The following is a 14,236-nucleotide window of genomic DNA, read 5'->3' as shown; positions in this document are numbered from 1 at the left end:
GAAAATGCTTCTTTCATTAATAGAAGTCAAGGATTCTCTGTGCTTTTAAGTATAAACAGAAAACGTATATTATGAAGGAAGGAAGGACAAATTGAGCTATAATGGACAAATAAATGGATGAATGGAAGGAAGGACAGCCAGATATGAATGGATGGATGGGCAGGCGAAACCAAATGGATGATGCAACCAGATGGATGGAGGAATGGAAAACTTAAGATGTTTGGACAGGGAATAAACGTCTTTTCCAATCCTGTCCAGACCTCGAAGACCCTAAAATCACATTCTGTGATTTTACGTTTCCAGTAAAATCACAGTTTGGTAACAGAAAAAAATGTGATTTGATCTCGACTTTTCTCTGGGTAAAACACTAAACTCTGCACTGGTGAATGTACCCTGTGATGTTAAAGTACTTTGAGTGCAACAAGACTAGAAAGACACTTTAGTGTACATAAATGCATATACCACCGTGGTTAAGTACCAGCTACTAATGTTTATAACCAGGCTGTAAACCTACAAAATCAAAACTTGTGTTGTATTATTATCGTAATGAATCCTGTGTTTCTTACAGCCTCAGTTTATAAATTCAAGCCTCACTGTTTATCCAGCAGCTAAAAGGGACATAATTAATCTATAAATGTTTTATTACAGTAGGTGAGACTCAATAAAAACACAATAATCTCCTAAATTCAAAACTTAAATACAACTTGAGGTTCTTTAAAACACTCTGGAGCTTTCCATCCAGGGTGAATTTATTATTAACTTCCTTAATCTTTTTTAAAGGAACAGAAAATAACCTAAAAGCATTGAAAACGCATTAGTCTTTGTCTTTTTCACCAGATTTCCATTGCAACAAATATTACTTATAATTTTATATTACTGTTTGATGATTCTCAAGAAGTGGGAATAGCTAGAATTAGCTCTGCACATTTTTGCATAACATTTCCAGTAATTGCCCATAATGCCAGTCCGCTCATTATTACTGCTAACGTACAGATTTGTGAAGACTCTCTGAAACATGGTTGATTAATGAGGCTGTCAAATAACTCAATGCAGAAACATGGCTGCACAGCCGCAGCTGCTCTGTTTGCTCACGTTTCCCCCCTCATTAGCAAATAAGTAGGATAAACCATAAAGCATTAAGATTACATCTGAAAGAATTAATGCAATTAATGAACCATTTACATCAAAAACGTGGGGCAGCTGCACGCAAAGCAGATTGAGATAATTTTGGTAGATTTCTTCTATAATGACAAGCTTTACCAATTTTTAGTGATGGTAGATCTGCTGTGTGTGTTTATTTAGGCGAGAGCAATATAGGTTCAACTCCTTGAATTAGCACTGTAATTCAGTTCAAGAAGAAGTGGAACTCCAACCTTATTTAGATCTATAACTACTATTGAAAATATTAAAAGAAAAGATGACCTTAAACAGCTGACTGTTCACAGTGCTGCTTAATGGAAAGTTGAGTGAAAGAAAAAATTGGAGCATCAAAAGGTGCGCAAGCAACAGGAATAACCTCAACCTTGAGAGAAATGTAAAGAAAGGCTAATATCACTTTGTCTTGTCTAGGTGAAGCTACTGAAGATGCTACATCTGACTGTATGTACTACTGTTTACACCTGGCTTAAAATATGTTTATTTTGCTAAATGCATCTCTCCTAAATGAGAGAAGCATTTAGGTGAGATGCTTCTCTCCTGAATGTTTCATTTAGCAAAATAAACTGGCAAAATAAACTGAGCTTTGCAGCACTGTTTTATAAATAGGATCAAATTTGGAATGGATGTATTAGACTTTAAATTATGTTTACATGATTGCTTTCACTTGACAACAAATATAAATATATATATGTTTCGTGCTTTGAGATGGCCTCCACTTCTTGATTTGAATTAATTAAATAAAGCTTTAAATTTTTTTCTTTGCATGTAGGAAAAATATAAATGCTGCTATTGCTTAAAAGTGACTGCGTAGTCTTACTATCTGCAGCTGAAGGTAGTCTCCAAGGCCAGATGCACTGTCCACTCGGAGTAGAATGGCATGTTTCTGCTGGGTGCTGAAGCCAAGAGCCAGCCGGTCCGCCCTGGTGCTGGGACGCTCATTAGGCGGCCACGTGTAAATCACCACGCCGCCGTCCCGGCCAAAGATATAGGTGGTTCCAGCTGGACAGCACAGAGAAAAACCAAAATGTTTATATATCACAGTCCTCATAGCGGATGATGCCACCGCTCATATGGTGCTAAATGTTCCACAAATAAGGAGCATTTGGTAAATTAGGAATGTAATAGAAGCTTTAAATGTCACAGTTTAACTGTTCCTCCTACAGGCTTGAATAAGATCTAAAATCTGTGTTTCCCAAATTATTCACCATTACTGCAGGAGGCTGGGATGACTCATGCAAATACCAACTCATGCATTTGTTTGACTCAGAGGGCAGCAACAAAACTATTGTGTATATCACTTACAAATGATTGAACAGAGGAAAATCTGATGTTTAAAGAATTTAATGCAGCGATTTTGTTGCTTGTTGTCAGAAACGAGGCACTTTTAGGAATTCAGCTTAAGAGGTTGGAGTTTTTATTTCATTTTAGAAGTAGTTGACAGCGCCCTCCTGTGGTGGCTCTGATTAATGCATACCACAACTCCATAATACAGTTGATAAAAAGTAGGTGAACATTTATCTGGCTAAGTTTGCAAAAGCATCCCTTTAAAAAGAGGCAGAGAAACATCAAATACCTAAATATTAAATGAAAATCTTACATTTTATCTGCAGGATGAAGCAGATATTTAAGAAAAAAATAAATTTTACAGCCTTAACAGGCTGCATCATAGATTTATTAGAATGTAGAAGAATAGTCACCGTCGTTGCAGAGTGGCCCGGCGTATGATGTCATGCTGCAGTCACAGGTGAAGCCCTCCCACTGCTGCAAACAGACTCCTTGATTTGAGCAGGAGTCTTCTTGACATGTTGTGCTGGGACCTGCAGTGACAGACATGGCGGTTGCAAAAAATTGGTTGAAAAGAATCATAAGAACACTTTGTTGTGGTTTATACTGCAGCCCATTGTTGTTAATGACAGGAATGTGTTGGTATTTTTGGGCCACATTTAACTGAAAAACTTTGCAGACTGAAAGTTGTAAAATGTTGTGCTGTTAATGGCATAATTAATCATATACAGTGCTGGCCATATTTATCGGTACCCCTGGGAAGGATGTGTAAAACGCCGTACAATAAATTAAACTTTTATTGCATCTGAATACCATCAAACTGAAAATTTAAGAAAAATGCAACCTTTAATTTGAGAAATGTTTCAATATAAATATTTATATAGCAATAACCAAAGTTGACTAAAAAGTTTTACAGACAAAATGTTAATGAAACGCAGCAAAATCAAAGAAAAACCACAATAAATCTGCATAAAAAAGACTAAAAAACAAAGCAAAAACACAGTGTTTACTAACATTCCATGCAATTTCTGAATCAGAAACTACTTCACTGCCCAGCATCAAGGAATTGTTGAAATGCCGAGATGTTCTAAGTAAAAATGCACACAGTATGACCACCAGGGTTACCAATAAGTATGCCACTTGTAATAATCACACTGTAAAGGTAATTTTTTTTTTTTTTTCAGTGTGATATTAAGTTAGTGCAATAAAAATTAATTTATATCAAGTTTTTTTTCTACACATTTTTAGCAGGGGTATCAATAAACGTGGCCAGCACTGTAAATGTCTACAAGGATTTTGTGGACAGACTCGCTAATAGAAGGATGCTATAATACAATGTAAAGAGCACTGAACCTAAACTTGATTGTTTCCATGTGAAAAGAGTGAAATGAGGAGGACATGCATGTGGTGAGACTTGATGTTTGGGTCAGAGGCTGGAGGAGGAGTTTAGCTAGAAAGGCATAGATCCCAATACTCAGTCTTCATCATTCTGTCAGTTTCCTCTCTGTGCCTCATGAGGAAGAAAACATCAAACCTTGAAACTTAATTCCCTCGTTGAAGTTCTAACATGAGGCATGGAGGAAAGGCTGTGAAATGATTCATCAGTGGAGTATTGAATTGTAGCTACGAGTCTTTAGGAAAAGGGTACAAAGCATGCAGTTAATAAGCCAGAAAACTGGAATAGCGGGGAACTCAAGTCAAGCGGATATAATGTCTCTAACGGTTAGGAGAGGAAAAATCAACTCTGACCTTTGACTCTGGATCGCTGTGATCCACACAAACACTAAACATCACTGGGTAGTTGTAAGCACACTCAGTCGCTCACACTCACACGTCCCACATGCTCACACAAAGCGATATACCTTGCAGGTCAGCTTTCATCAATGTAACTTTTGTCGGCCAAACAAAAAAGCAAACAAGCAAGTTAGATGGTTAGTCAATGCACACAGATGCCTGTGAACTGCTGTAAGAGTGGAGCTGAGAGAGAAAACTCAATGTGCAGGAAAAAAGAAAACAAAACAAAACGGAAGACCAGCTGAGGAGACGGAGAGTAAAAATTACAGCTAGTGGAACAAAAGCTGTTAGTGGGTTATCGTAACAGAAGTGAGCTAAATGAAAACTGAAAGCAAAAGGGACATGGGGGGCTGCAACACAACTGATGCCATGGCGCCTCACCTTCACAACCTCTCTCCACTTGCCCCACGGTCGTCAAGGCGTCAGCAAGGAGGTCCGGGAGGCGGCCATTGAGATCTAGCGTTGCCAGGCAACCTTGAAATCCCTCCCGGGAGTGAACCAACTTCGGCAGCTCGCGGTACATCTCTTTGGTAACACCCCCAATGTACAGATCACCTGTGGAGAAGCATGAAGGGATGCAGCATAAGCTACTAGATCTATTATTAATTAATCTATGAAAAGATTCCTCAACCCCAACGGATTACAACAGAAACAAAATGCATGGGCAACGAAAATGTTTGAATCACTCATTTATTGGGATTCAGGTTTAAAATATACAGGTTACTGTCACTAGGGCTGAAACGATTAATGTGATGAATCGGTTTTAAAATAATCGCCGACAATTCATTAATCGATAACTGGAGAATATAGATTCAACAAAGGCCAATTAATGAAAGAACAATTTATTCAGAGCAGTACTTAAGAAAATATACATTTTGTGTTTGAGAGTAAAAAACCCTTTGTTTGTAAATATGTTCTACCCAGAATTGCTCAAGTGGCATAATGACTTCATCCAGCTCAAATTTAGCTGAGCTGGGTGAAGTCAATTAAGACTAAATATGCAATGAAACAAAATAAATATGCTAAAAAGTCAGACTTAGTTTACAATCTAATACATTTTTGGAATAATTGTCAAGCCAATGATTAGATCCTCAATAATAAACGTGGTTTTTGGGAACATTTATTGCCAATCCCTCCTTAATACCTGATATATAATTGAGCTTTAAATTGTAATCTTCCAAATACCAGTAGCTGACAGTGGTTTGAAACTACTATCATTTTGGTACTTTAGCAGTATTTTAGCTTAAAATAAATATAATTGAACAATATCGGTAACTTTTCTAAAATGATATAAACATTTTAACCACAATTAAATCTTGGTATTTCTTAAGGTTATCACCCTCTTAAGAATCTCACACCAGTCCATGTTGCAGTTAGCAGTTATGTGGCAGGAACCATAAATTGAGAGTGAATAGCTGTCAGTTTGATTTAATAATTTAAAAACAATTAATCGATTATACATGCTTTTACCCCAAAAATGTTCCAGCGGGAAGCATGGTTAATTGCTTTTTTAATGAATGCAACTCTGAAAAAAAAAGATACTGCTCTCATGTCTGTATGATAATATGCAGCTTGTGCCTGGAGACACTTAACTTAGTTTAGCACGGAGACTGGAATATAACAGATAGAAGAAGCTTAACTCTATCCAAAGGCAAGAAGAAAAACTCTCATAGCTGATTGGTTGGGAATAGTCTGCCACTTAACGCCGTAAAAGAAATAACTAAATTGGTTTCAGTCTTTGTTTTTGCACTAATTAAAGAGAGGCGAGGTGTTAATTAGCTGGCTTAAGAGTGGTAGGTAGACTCTTATTCTGTCTATTCCTCAAAGCCCAAACTTCTCCTTTAACCTTCCAATCATTCTAGGACTAATGAGCGTTTAATCACTAAATGCCAAAATAGTCTTTATGAAATATCAGGCTAATAATTCAAGGTAACAAGCTCCATCAGCCTTAACCCTGATATTCTATTTTTTCCTTTTTGCGTACCTTTTAGGTCAAGGTTCTTGGCTCCCATTGTGGTCTGAGTGGTAACTTTGGTGTCAATCTTTACTGTGTGCAGATTGTTCGTGTCCCGGGAAATGTGCACATTGTGCCAGTGGTTGTCATTAAGCGGACTGTTGGAGTTGCCCTTGATCAAGTGCGCTCCGTTTCCCAGGTCAGAGATGTAATGAAGGTAGCTGGGGAACAAATGGAGAAAGGAAGGGGTTAAGCAGAGTGTGGAGGAGAGAGAAAGCAAATTAATCACTTTCGTGATGAAGAACAACACAGGGTCACACACTTCGGGGCATTATTAACTGTCTTGTACAATCTTAATTACAAGACTTAAAAAAGAGGTGCTGGGTTGGTGCATTTTTTATATTGTAAATTTAACAGGCCATTTTAACCTCACTGTCAAATTCTTTTCTCTTTATCAAGGGCAAACTCGCTTTAAATTGAAAAAAAAAAAAAAAAAAAAGCTTCCATTTACAATAGAAACCAGAAACACTTGAACAAAAGTAAGATTTTTTAAAGACGGTGGTTGAAGCCTGTAAGAGAATTATATTCACAGAAAGACTGAAATGCTACTCGGGGAGAAAGAAACCATTAAAAGCAGCATGAGAATAAATATGAAATGTTTATACGCAAGTATAGACATGTTGGGAATGTCCAACTATCCCACCGCTGAGGAAGGAGACGGGCTCTGTGTGCCAGAGATGAGCATGTTTTGGTCTGAAATGTGCAAATCCATCCCAGAATAAAAGCCAAAGACCTGGTGAAGATGCTGCTGAAGCTGTGTATTTTTTCCACAGTGAACCATGTCCTCTACTTTCATGGGCTGAAAGGCCACTAGGCAAGGAGGAAGCCATTACTCCAAAAGAAACACAAAAAAGCCAGATTGAAGCTGGACTGTTGGACCATAATGACCATTTTTACATTTGGAGGGAAAGAGGGAAGCTTGCAAGTCTGACAACACCATCCCAGCTGTGAAGTACAGGATAAACATATGGGAGTGTTATGCAGCAAGATGGACTGGTGCACAAAATAGATGGCTTTATGTCGAAATATTGGGGCAATGTTTGAAAACATCAACCAGAATGTTGAGACTTGAGCACAAATGGGTTCTTTAAGTGGATGAAGTGGCTTAAGGACAACAAAGTTAATGTTTTAAAGCAGCCTTCATGCAGCCCTGATCTTAGTTATATAGAAAATTTAAGGGGAGAGATGGAAAGCTGTGTGGACAAACATGACCAGTTATGTCAGGAGGAATGGGCCAGAACTCCAGCAAACTATTGTGGGAGACTTGTGGAAGGAAATGCAAAACGTTTGGCCCAAGTTTAAAATCCCTTCTATAACATTAAGGACATGTATGTAATCCAAATGCTTACATCCTAGCAGATGCAAACCAGGAAAAGAGATAATGTGTTTTTTTTATTCAGTGTATATAAATATTTAGTTTCAATGTTGTATACTTTAATAAATCACAGTAACAAGAGGCTACTCCAAATTATCACCCACAGTTTTATTATTCAGCTCACCCTTTAACCAACTCAATGACTATGAAGTCATTGCCGTCTCCCCTGTTGAAGAGAATAAGACCGTCTGGGGACGTTGTCTTGAACTGCATGAAGAGGTGCATGGAGTAGTAGGCCTGCAGCGTGGGCAGCGTGACGAAGCTGGAGCGGGAGCGGAAGGTGATGGGGTCAGCCACGATGCTCTTGTAGCCGATGACGGCGTTGAGCTCACAGTAGTCAATGTCGCCATTCTTGCACAGGTCGATGTAGGACATGCCGTTCAGCGTCAGGCCCTGGAGGTGGCCGATGAAGTTTGAGGGCACGATGGGCATGAAGCGCTTCTCCGTCACGATGCCCGTCTCCACGTTGTGGAACTCGAGCTGGGTGTGGTCACCCGCCATTTGACCTGGTGGCGGTGGGTAAACTTCAGAGGTGAGGGCTCGGGATTTACTCTAAATACTTTTTCCAACACAACAGATACTGTACTTAGTGTTTCATTAATAGTTAAATGTGTCCCCCATGAAACAATACTAGCAACCAATCACAGTGCTGTGAAATTTATATCTTTATATTTTGTTAAAAATAAATCAAACCTTCCTGAAATCCTTTAAAGCAGTGATGTTCAAATGTTCTACCCCCGGGCCCAAAACTGGCAAATTTAAGCTTCTCTTGGGCCACAAACTTCATTAAATTAAAAATGAAAAAAATTAATTTGTGATTTTGTTTTACCTGCTTGATAACAAACAACATTTTTATGAAAACTATAAATCCTTAAAGATCCAAAACATAAAAAGACTTTGTTCACACTGTGGGCTTACTAAAAGCCAAATTTTTAGCATTCTTAACTTGTGGTTGGGGACCAATCAAAATAATTTCAAGAGCCACAAATGGCCTCTGGGCCACACTTTGGACACCCCTGCTTTAAAGGGATCAGCAATACGTTGTGCATTTTGAAGATCTTTAAAGTTTCTTCATTGGACTTTGGCTGATTTTTCTGTATTTTTTTATTTTAAACAAAAATAGCAGCTCAAATAAAAAAAAAAGATTATATTGCTGCATTAACAGCTGTTTACTATTTTTATATGTTAATCATATAAAGAAATGTTTATCAAGATAAATGCTCCCTCTTTAACCAGTGTGCTTTAGTGGCTTTGAAATGTAACTTCTTAAAATCTCAGTATCATATTACAAAACTGGCCCCTGCATATGGATGTCTGTGAAAGGTGTGTCTTTAGAAAAGTATCTCCAAGATCAGCTGATCATCAAATATTTGGGAATTACCTCATTAGTGCTTAAATACAATGTTCTGTCAAGCTTATATTTAGCTAAGCCTTTATGTCTAAAAGTGATCGTCTGAAACTGCCAAAAATTACAATTTAAGTCCCCGAGGGGCGGGTGTCCTGCAATTATTGGATGCATTTCTGGTCCAAAGCCTTTACCTCCTGTTAATAACCTAATTATTTAAATCAGCGGTGTTAAAGCAGAAACGCATCCAAAAGTTGCAGAATACCAGCCTTCCAGGACTAGATTATGAGATTCTAAATGTAGACATAACTCAAGATCCGTTTCTGTCATGCTGTTGTTTTTGCTCCCAGATTTCATCACGGCTTTAACCTCAGCAGCTTTAGTTATATTGTGTTATTTTTGAGAAACTTTGCTTCCTGCTTTATTTGGAAAAGTCTAAGTTGAACTTTCACTGCTTGTCTTCCTTATTATTGTCTTCACTGTTTGCACCTGTGTCTCGTCAGCCTGACTGTGTGTATATATGGTCTACTTTTGTCAGGCTGTCTGTTTCCCCGGCCTGTGCTTCACACATTGAAGTCAGTATTTCTATTTGAATGTCAGCATTTCGCAGTTGGGAGGACTGGTTAAATGTTTAGCTTCAGTTTTGATTTAGTCTTTATCTACTCTTGGTTCCAGTCATCTTGTGCCTCTGAGATCTTACAATTTTTGTCCTATTCTCATCCATTTTCCACCATTCTGTGACAGATTTTATGCCTGAATGATTCAAAAGTCAGAATTAACTAGCAAGTACTCCTCTGAAAATGGTGACTTACTGGACTGAAACTGAAATTAATGAAGAAGCAGCCATTGTCCAAAGAAAAAAAGCTGAAAGACCTTCAGAAATCATGAAGTAATATTAAAACTCTTAAAGAATGCAAAACTATCCGTCTCCTTGAAAGTAAAATGTTAAGAAAAACCTTTGCACATTACAAGGCTGCAGTGGTTACCTTCGACAGTCTGCAGGTCGTCCACGGTGAGTTTGAGGCTCTTGCCGCGTCGGACTACCCTCACCGTGTGCCATTCATTATCATTGAGGCCCGACCCAGCAAAGATTGTCTCTGGGCCTTTACCTACACATAGCCCAGAGCACCATTAACCAAATGCACAAAGAGGTGGAGAGAAAAAGAGTTGTAGAGACAGGAGAAGAAAACCAGAAGGAGAGAAAGCAGAAAGCCAGGCAGGTTGAATAAAAAAATGAGGACAGAAGTTTGAGGAAATGGAAGCTGGGAGCAGAGGGGTAAGGAATCATACATATCCTGGGGAGACAAACACCTCTGTGCCATCTCACACAGACAGACAGACAGACATGTCTCCTTTAAGACACAGCAGAGAGACAGGTGATGAGACACATAGACTGAAAGATTAACATAAGGGAATGCTTTGGGTGCCTAAGATGGAGGCTGTGAGTCACGACAGGCCCATGCTAAGACAATCCATCTGTGGATAAACGACATCGCCATGACCACCTACAACCCACACAAACACACACACTGCACACTCATACCTGCCTTAACTGCCCCCAAACCCTTCACACACTCTACAGGGACTTGAACGCTTTCACATTCTCACCACTACAAACTTAATGACAGTTTAATGTGATTTTATGATGGATAAATACAAGGTAGTTTCTAATTCCTAAGCATCTATTTGGTACAAAGTACTGGGTAATATTTTGGTATTTCTCGACTGGCTTTATACAAATAGAGATTGAACAATTTGTCCATTTGTTGGTAAAATATGTAGTTCAAGCAAAGTAAGGGTGGATTATCTGTTCTCAACTTTTGATACAGATCAAATGAAGTCTGAACTTTGGGCTATTCTAATGCATGCCTAAGATGGAGGCTGTAAGTCCGTACTAAGCTTCCTTAATTTTCCCATCAAGCCCAGCTGGCTTCGTGTCCCTGCTGAAGAAAAGTCTCTTCGTAGCATGAAGCTGTGACCATCATATCTCACTCTGGGGATGGTGTGTTTGCGGTGATAAGCAGTTTTCGCTTTCCTTTAAACATAGCCTCTTTCCTGTAGGTCAAAAAACTCAATTTTGCTCTCATCCGAATAGAACACCTTCTTCCAGATGTTTAGCCTAACCCTGCATGTCAGTTTGCAGGTGTGTCATACTATTTACATTTCGTAGATGAAAGGTTGAACAGTGACCAGTGAAATGTCAAATGCCTTAAGATCTTAACATCTTTATCCCTGACTTGTCTGTTGTGTTTCCTGGTCTTCATGAAGCTGTTTTTTCTCGAATGTTTTTTAACAAACCACTGAAACCTCCACAGAACAGCTGACAGGATTTATACTGAGATGAAATTACAAAAAGATGGACTTTATTTGCGATTAGCATGACTTCTAAAGGCATTTGAGTATGGTGAATTTTATTTTGGGGTCTGAGAGTAAAGGGAACGCTGAAAAGCATGCAATTTCTCTTCCGCTTAATAATTATGCACTACTTTGTGTTAATCACAAAAGTCCAGATAAAATACATAGATGTTTGTAGCTGTAAAGGTAGAAAAATATGAAAACTCTCCAGTGGTACGAATACTTTTACAAGAAAATGCAATTTTAATTAGCTTTCCACCAGGAGTGCATTTCTTCGGCAGGCCTCGAGGTGGCACTACACTCACGGAGGAGCAACAGAGTCCTCTCCAAGGTGCTGATGTGCAGCAAAATGAAAGAAGCCGTGATGTGTTTGCATGATGTCTCTCTCCCTGTCCATCTACAACCTCATATCTTCACATACTTGACTGCACACATTTGACAGACTGACAGCGTCCCCTTGCTCTACACTTTACAGCCGACCCTCCAACCTTGAACACAACACCACCACACACACATGCAGAAGTCCCTTTCCTTCTCAGAAGCGCTTTGGGCTCGTGAGGTGTGACTGAATCTGCTTACAGTGACCTATAGGAGGTAATGACGGTGGGGTGGAGAGAGGAGGTGAGAAGTAAACTGACCCGAACAGATTCTGCTGCAGAAAATGTCAAGCATGTCTACATCAATCACGGAGGCACGCAGGCAAACACAAACTCGCAGGTAGGGAGGTAGAGAGAAATGCTGACAAGCAAACTTAATTAAACAAATATGAGAAGTCGATCAGAATGGAAGTGGCAACGTGAAACGGCCGAGTGTGCGTTTACGGAGCTGAAAGAGCGCGTTGTGCATTAAGAGAGGACACAGGGTTCCCCTGAGGAGACTCAGCTGTGCTCTGGGCAATGCATCTCATCCAGTTACCATGGATCACTGCTTAGCACCGGAGTAAGGCAGGAGAATATGTGTGAGCTTGTGTGAGTTGATGCACGTGTGTGTGTGTGTGTGTGTGTGGGTCTCCACATGTAACTGAATACGCTGAGAATGAGCAGACTGAAGTGAGAGCGAGGCAGTGATCTGTCTCAACCTAGGAGCAGACAAACATGCACCTATTTTTGGGTAAGAGTTAAAAGGGCATCGAGCATGATGAGTTGAGACTAATACACTGTCTGCAGTCTGTCGGCTGTTTGCTGCAGAGAAAACACAAATCAAAGCAAATAAAATAAACCACAGAGGATTATAAGAGGAGGGGAATAATGAAAACAAAATGGAGAAAAGCAATTCATATTTCATTAGCTCTAAATAACAAATGGCTTTTTTTCCTGAACGATAAGCCTCAAATCTCTGCAATGCCGAGGCTTTTATTTGACTGCTGAGTGGACTGTTTCAGTGGCGCCTGGCTGTTAAATACATTCCTTCTTCCCCCCTTGAATATGATATGCATAATTTATTGTATGCACAGTGTGCCAGAAAAGCGGCTGCCTACTGAAATCTTCATTGAGACGACCAGTCTAAAATTGGCCGGCAGACATTCGGAACGGCAGCGCTGTGTGGCTAGCAGGGTTTCTATGGCAACTGCAGTCGTCCATTTCACCACCTCTTTGCCGTCATGGAGCGTTCGCCTCCCCCCCACCCAACGCTCTCTCCTTACTCCATCTCCATCTCGCTCCTTCTCCGTGGTCGTGACAGGAACTCCACGTGAGGGAATTAAAACTCCGTCGGGGGACTCGGCTCGGATCGCAGCGGGACGGACGGAAACACCGGCCAGAAAAATGCACCGACTCGTGTGGGCAATAAAAAGGAAAAACCGCTCAACAATAGGTTGTGTGTTTAAAGATAAAACAACAAATGAGAGGAGAAGTCGCTCACTCATCCACCTGCTTCCTCTCCTTTCTTCTTAATTTCCTCATCACCCCTCCTACTCATCTTCTCTCCTCCCGTTTTTCTTTCACTTACACTCCCTTCACTTCCTCTCCTCCATCTATCCTTCTTGGCTAAAATGGCCGACCTGGAAAACCCTGGCCCTCAGCAAAAAAAAAAAAAAAATTATCGCGCCTCTCCCTGCAGTGTAGCCTAACATGCACACACTCAACTCCCATACCGCCTTCGTTCTATAGCACGCGTGTGTATCTGCAAGCAGACATACGGCACAAAGATGGTTGAATAAGAGATTAAGATGAAACAGATGAACATGACAAAAGGAGTAAAAACTGGTTGGACACATTAAAAGCACTCTCTACAATATATACACACACACATACTGAGGAGGAGGAGGGGAGGAGTTAGGTGAGATGGAGGATCACTTACTGGCTGTACAGTTTATCCTGATACAGTCTGGAGGGAGAGCAGAGCAGAGGGTTAATGCTGCACACACAGACATATACTCCCCACGCCCTGGGGACGCACACGTCGACACACCCTGCGCGTACGCTTTGCAAATACACTGCTGAGGAAACACTCACTGGACCATAAAATGGACTCTGTGTTTTCTTATAACAGTGTGCTGCAAAATTCATCTCCTCCGAGCGTGAAATTTGTTGGTAAGTCTGGAGAAAAATCGGAATATTTAAATTTGGGCGTAAAGCAGCATGGTTACTAGCTGCACTGGCCAGAGCGACGGCTTTAGAGTGAGATGAGTCATGTGAGTCAGTTTGTGCATTGACAGCTGTAGTGTGAACCAACTTTTTGGATTTTGGCCTTAGAATGACTCTTTGCTTTTCTGGGTTTTCTGATTTGGACAAGAAAAAACAGTTTCTCTGTTGGAAAAACATTTTGAAAATACAAGATATTTTTTGAAGATAATTCATGTTTTCTCCAACAGTCCCAGCTGATTTACCATCTTGCTTGTATAATGATATAAATTATTGTGACCAAGGTCCTTATTGACACACTGCATCTGCACAAGCTTTGTCCGTCTGAT

The 14,236-nt window shown here is 39.9% G+C and overlaps 1 protein-coding gene across 1 annotated transcript in view; it reads right to left on the bottom strand.

Annotated features, from left to right (window-relative positions):
- LOC106904147 (neurexin-1a-like) overlaps positions 1 to 14,236 on the bottom strand; it is a 36,675-nt gene that overhangs the window by 17,804 nt on the left and 4,635 nt on the right. The window contains exons 2-8 of the mRNA XM_014968365.2: positions 13,624 to 13,650; positions 9,957 to 10,079; positions 7,750 to 8,131; positions 6,221 to 6,411; positions 4,618 to 4,791; positions 2,856 to 2,975; positions 1,976 to 2,157 (exon numbers count right to left, since the gene is read on the bottom strand). Of these exons, the coding sequence (XP_014823851.2) occupies positions 1,976 to 2,157; positions 2,856 to 2,975; positions 4,618 to 4,791; positions 6,221 to 6,411; positions 7,750 to 8,131; positions 9,957 to 10,079; positions 13,624 to 13,650 (1,199 nt within the window). The remainder of the gene's footprint in view (positions 1 to 1,975; positions 2,158 to 2,855; positions 2,976 to 4,617; positions 4,792 to 6,220; positions 6,412 to 7,749; positions 8,132 to 9,956; positions 10,080 to 13,623; positions 13,651 to 14,236) is intronic.

The sequence above is a fragment of the Poecilia mexicana genome, unplaced genomic scaffold, assembly GCF_051168715.1.
Source record: "Poecilia mexicana isolate PSO_F unplaced genomic scaffold, ASM5116871v1 scaffold_19, whole genome shotgun sequence".
NCBI classification, from domain to species: domain Eukaryota; kingdom Metazoa; phylum Chordata; class Actinopteri; order Cyprinodontiformes; family Poeciliidae; genus Poecilia; species Poecilia mexicana.
Note: the sequence above shows the minus strand (reverse complement) of the source record. Positions and strands in the feature narration are given on the sequence as shown.